Raw genomic sequence first — 5,257 nt, forward strand, 5'->3', positions numbered from 1 at the left:
AAATATGCAAAAAGATGATCTAAAGATTGCTGGGTTTTATTTTTAAAATCTAACAGTTTAGGCAAATTATTTAAATTCTTTATTATTATTTAATTCCAGACACTGCCAGTTTGCCTGTTAGAAAATAATACATTCGAGTTTAACTTCCTCAAATCTAAAATCAGCAACTTAAGTTCCTTATTAGCTGAACATCAACATTTTTTTATTATCATTATTATTAAACCTGCCTTCCCAGCCAATCAGCAACAAGTATAGCTGCATATATAAATGCTGTATTTCTAAACAGTGTCTGGTTTTTTTACTTGATAAAAGTTTATTAAAACATCATCCTCTCACGCACTCTCTCTGTGTATAATATTACACTTTAGAAGGGGAAAAATGATTAAAACTTGTGAGTTCCGCAGTTATTATTTTATAATAAATCTTTTTGAGGTGCTGCTGAGTTCTGGACTCTGATTGGTCAGAAGGTATTGATTAATTTTCCATAAGAGCAGCTCTGATAGTCATGCAGGTTTATATCACTTCCATAGTAACAGTGAAGGATGTGTACACTGTCTCATGATCTTTCTAAATGTTCTCATATCGCTTAGAAAACATGGCGACTGATGTCACTTCCTTTGATAAGTGCTGCCTGAAGTGACCAATCAGACGCATCGCTGAGCCTTGACGCGCGGCCTTTATTCAGGAGTGTGTGCAGGGACTGACTGCTAGTTTTCTCTGCTTCTGTACATCAGCAACACCTGACTCACCACCACATGGGTCCATAAACATCGGAGAGAAAAAAACTTTATTTCTCAAAAGTCATGAAAACCACACTCTCTCACACACACACACACACAAATATTTTAGTGTCAGGCTGAGGGTCACTGGCCGATGAAATAAAAGCTTACAGAGTAGTGAACTCAGATGTTTCTCCAGAGCAAAACAGGAGACTCTGAAATATTAATCTAAAGCCCTTTATCTCTCTGTGAACAAAGAAAGAACAGGAAGAAATCAGATTAAAAAAAAAAAAAAAAAAACAATTAGTGATGCTGAACAGACTCCACTTTCACGCTGTGAGACGCATCAACCATCGCGTCTGTAATACGGAAAATAACCAACACGATGCTTAAAGACATTTTCATAACATGATGCATGTTGCAGCTTTTTAAGTGTTGCTGTCTACGTGAAAGGAAACAGTTCAACCTAAATATCAATCTCACAGGTCCAAACACACTACTTTGACACAAACGTGTGCTAATTTAAACACACACAGACTGTTAGCACTGCGCTTACGCTAAACTGGAGGCTACGCAAACATGACGGAGTTGATCGTAGCGATATCAGAGATAAAGAGAAACGGTGCGCATGTTCAAGTTTCACACAAATTGTTACTTTGACAAGAATTACTGAATAAATAAAATAACCATCACATCCAATCAGCTGCTTCTTACTATTTTTTTTTTAAATTTGCACTTGCTTACAGGTTTTGAAATATGTTATTAAAAAAAAAATCAGTATTTAAATTTGCTTCTTGTTTCGTAAACAAATAATTAGTAAATATGAAGGGAAAAAAAAATAATTGAACTGAAACACGTGTTTACTTGATTTCTTATGAATGTCCAGTGATTCTTTAAAATGATTCTTTTAAGCGATTCTAAATGACTCCTTTAAACAAGTTGAGTGAATCGGTTCCTAAGCATGACTGACTCATGAATCAATGACTGAATCAAAACACCACACATCAACTTAAATCATTCATATATATATATATATATATATATATATATATATATATATATATATATTTTTTTTTTTAGGTTGTGAACTCGGGTTCTTGTAGAGTTTTGTAGCTTTGATGTTTCAGGATTTGTTTGTGAGTGCTGAATCGAATAGATGAATCAAATCAACTTGCTTAAACTGTTAGCCGAAAAGAATCAAATCAGTAAAGTGAATCACTCTAAAGTGTTTTAAGGTCATGGAATGTTCTCACGAAAATCAACAACCTTCCTGACAGTGTGCATCATGAAGAAGCCGTTAATGACGCTTCTCTCCCCGCGGTCACAGACGCAGGCGTTTTGCACTCTGCTCCAGGGATATAAAGAGTAACGAGCGATTAACGAGCAAAAAGAAATGCAGCGAGTGTTTTATCGGCCCCAACTACAAACGCTGCCATCTCAGATAACAGCGGGTCCGTCACACCGGACGCGTTACCATAGTGAAGGGGGAAAAGTTTAAAAGATCATCAGTTGATTGTCAACCACATCACACTCGTTCCTGAACACGCAGGAACACCGGCATTAAATAACACCACCGTCTCCACCGCACGAAGAACCTCAGGGTTCTAAAGAGCGAGTAATATAAAGTCCTTTATATAAAAATAGTAGTGTCGTGTACTTTGTTAGCTTTGTTAGCCCTTCAAGAGAGAAGAAGAAAAGTCATGAAGTCAGTCTCAGTTCAGGTTCCACAAGTTCTGCTGGTTCTCAGTTGTTTTTTTTTATCCTGTTGGATGGAGTTCTGGTTCTGCCAGTCGTTCTGGATGTAGTTCTGGCAAATCATGTTCTGGCTTTGGTTCTGCCCGTTCTTGTTCAGTTGTTTTCTGGTCTTGATGGTGGTTCTAGCAGGTTCTTCAAGCATTTCTGGTTCTACTTGAAGTTCTGTCAGTTCTCATTCAGGTCCTTCTGGGTGTGGTGCAGTTCAGGTCCTGCATTACTGTGTGGTGCAGTTCTCCCCCATGTCCTGGGCGTAGCGGTCCGAGACGGTGTTCCGCAGCTCCTCCACGTCTTGCCTCAGCTGCAGTGCCTCCTGGAGTTTCTTCTGTAGAACTGCAGGATTCAGCCAATCATCACATGCCTCTGACACCGCAGGGGCTAGAACACACACACACACACACACACACACACACACACACACACACACTATTTATATTTCTCTCTCTCTCACACACCCCAATCCTAACACAGTAAATTAACTGGTACTGCTAGAGCTAACAGAGCTGCCATGACAACACACGACACACAGTCTAATGTCCAAGACCATGATTTGTCCAAACTGTCTCCACCTTACACACACAGACACACACCACGTGCTTTAGTTATCCCTCTCTCTCTCTCACACACAAGCTCCAAGTGGTGTGTGAATGCAGCTAAGTAAATGCACATATATATTTATATTATACATATAAATCATAGTTTCTTAACATTCAAGATTTCCATAGTACCAGGAATAACTAGAAAGTGGTGTGTGTGTGTGTGTGTGTCTCTCTCTCACCACTGATCCCCAGCAGCAGGGACAGGTTGGGGTCCCGGCCGTGCGCGGTGTGTGTGAGGACGCTGCAGAGTGAACGCAGGTCAGTGAGACACGACGCCATTTCATTGAGCAGCTGCTGAGTGAGTTGCACATCACACACACTCGACTCGGTCTGTAGACGCTCACGCAGACACACACACTGCTCCATCAGCTCCTGGTTCTGTGCTGACACCTGAAACAAACACACACACACACACACACACACACACACACCTTTCTCAACATCTGTTGGGCCAAATACTGTTCTTCTAGAATCAATAAAACACCATTTAGAATATAAATAACTCCTGACATGGACACGGTACACAGTGTTCACATGAGCCGATATGAAGCGTTGCCTGTTTATTAGCATATTTACGGTACGAGCTCCTCCAGCACTCACGTGAATGTACGCTGTAGTTAGATCAGTGATGACGTCGTACTGAATATCAGAGTTAGCGATCAGACAAACTGAAGAACACGGTCCAGGACACTGAGACACAATAAGCATTTACGCTACAAATGCAACGTCACATGTGGTGTGTGTGAGAACAGATCACAGTGCATCTCATGACCTCATGTACAGTACAGAAAATACGGTAATGTAATGAATAAAATCCGTTATAAATGCTGGAAGAATGTTGCAGTGTTTGAGAATCACAGTTTGTCCCATTGCAATAGAACATAAAATGTAAGGATTACTCTACTGCCCCCTACAGGCAGACTGCAGTAATTACACAGTTCAGATCCTCACCTCCTTCACAGCAGTGTGTAACTGCATCAGCTGCTGATCTTTCGAGTTCAGCTCGTCTCTCAGAGCCTGACCGCTGCTCTCCTCCTCCACTAGCTGCTGCTGCACGCTCTGAGGAAACACACACACACACACACACACACACCTTTAAACACGAGCTTTTTTTTCTGCAGCATTCAAGGGCTCACCAATAGAACTTCTCTTTAATGCTCAATAATAAAGTGAAAAAGCTAAAAAATATCACATTTAAACAGTCTGAGCTTCTTAACAAAATCTCTCCGCTGACCCCATGACCTTTTATTCACCATTAACAACGTTAGCATGTTTGGATGAAGTAATGGTTTAAATCCACACCGTGATCTGCGAGCTGAGCTGCTCCATCATCCTCAGCTGCTTCTCAATCACCTGAAACGACAAATTTCACTCAGGCGTCACTGCTGAAGCTCACCAACGTCTCAAACTGCAAACAAGCATGTTCTTTAACTTCCATCAGCTTTTGCCCGTGTAATCCTATAAATAAACAAACTAATCCTTGAGGTGTGAAACCACCGTTTATTCACAACTTTTACCTTTTTCAGTTTCTGCTGCTCTTCTTTCAGTGTCATGTTTTCCTCTCTGAGCCTCTCAACGTCCAGAGACGGTAACCTTGCTCCATCGTCCAACCCCTCCTGCACTCGGGCCTGCAGACTTTCCAGCACAAACACACATTTCATCACCCTGCACTGTGTATTCCTCTGCAATAAAACAAACTCTCATTATTCGTAAATACAATAACCACAAATGTGTCCGAGTTTGTAAAACTGCAGACACACCAAGAGTCGATTAGGAAACATCGATTAGGAAACGCCCAGGAACACCCCCCCCCCACACACACACACCCCTCCACCTCCTTTTCCTTTGATAAATTGTATGGTTTTCATTTGCAGATGAATAACAATAAGAATAAAATGTAAACTTTAAAGGAGAACAATTAGTAAATAAAAATCACTGTAACCTGATTGGCTCATTGCTGATGCTGTAACACTTCTAACACACGCTCAGATTCATTCAAATTAATTCACTGAATTACAAAAAAAAAAAAAGGCCTCTTATTGGGCGGCACGGTGGTGTGGTGGTTAGCGCTGTCGCCTCACAGCAAGAAGGTCTGGGTTCGAGCCCCGGGGCCGGCGAGGGCCTTTCTGTGCGGAGTTTGCATGTTCTCCCCGTGTCCGTGTGGGTTTCCTCCGGGTGCTCCGGTTT

At 41.2% G+C, this 5,257-nt stretch overlaps 1 protein-coding gene across 1 annotated transcript; it reads right to left on the reverse strand.

Annotated features, from left to right (window-relative positions):
- Positions 1-770: 770 nt before the first annotated feature.
- Positions 771-4,726, reverse strand: cep85 (centrosomal protein 85). Its single transcript, XM_060901014.1, has 5 exons — positions 4,588-4,726; positions 4,373-4,423; positions 4,022-4,129; positions 3,250-3,460; positions 771-2,849 (listed from the first exon to the last, which is right to left on the reverse strand). Exons 1-5 carry the CDS (start codon positions 4,621-4,623, stop codon positions 2,689-2,691), a joined length of 567 nt encoding a protein of 188 aa, XP_060756997.1. The 5' UTR covers positions 4,624-4,726; the 3' UTR covers positions 771-2,688.
- Positions 4,727-5,257: the final 531 nt, after the last annotated feature.

The sequence above is a fragment of the Neoarius graeffei genome, chromosome 19 (assembly GCF_027579695.1).
Source record: "Neoarius graeffei isolate fNeoGra1 chromosome 19, fNeoGra1.pri, whole genome shotgun sequence".
NCBI classification, from domain to species: domain Eukaryota; kingdom Metazoa; phylum Chordata; class Actinopteri; order Siluriformes; family Ariidae; genus Neoarius; species Neoarius graeffei.

Coding starts and splice junctions, on each gene's coding strand:
- cep85 (XM_060901014.1), bottom strand. CDS start 4,623: ATGACACTGAAAGAAGAGCAGCAGAAACTGAAAAAG. Junction 4,130..4,372: donor AGCTCAGCTCGCAGATCACG/GTGTGGATTTAA, acceptor GTGTTTCCTCAG/AGCGTGCAGCAGCAGCTAGT. Junction 2,850..3,249: donor CCTGCTGCTGGGGATCAGTG/GTGAGAGAGAGA, acceptor TGTGTGTTCTAG/CCCCTGCGGTGTCAGAGGCA.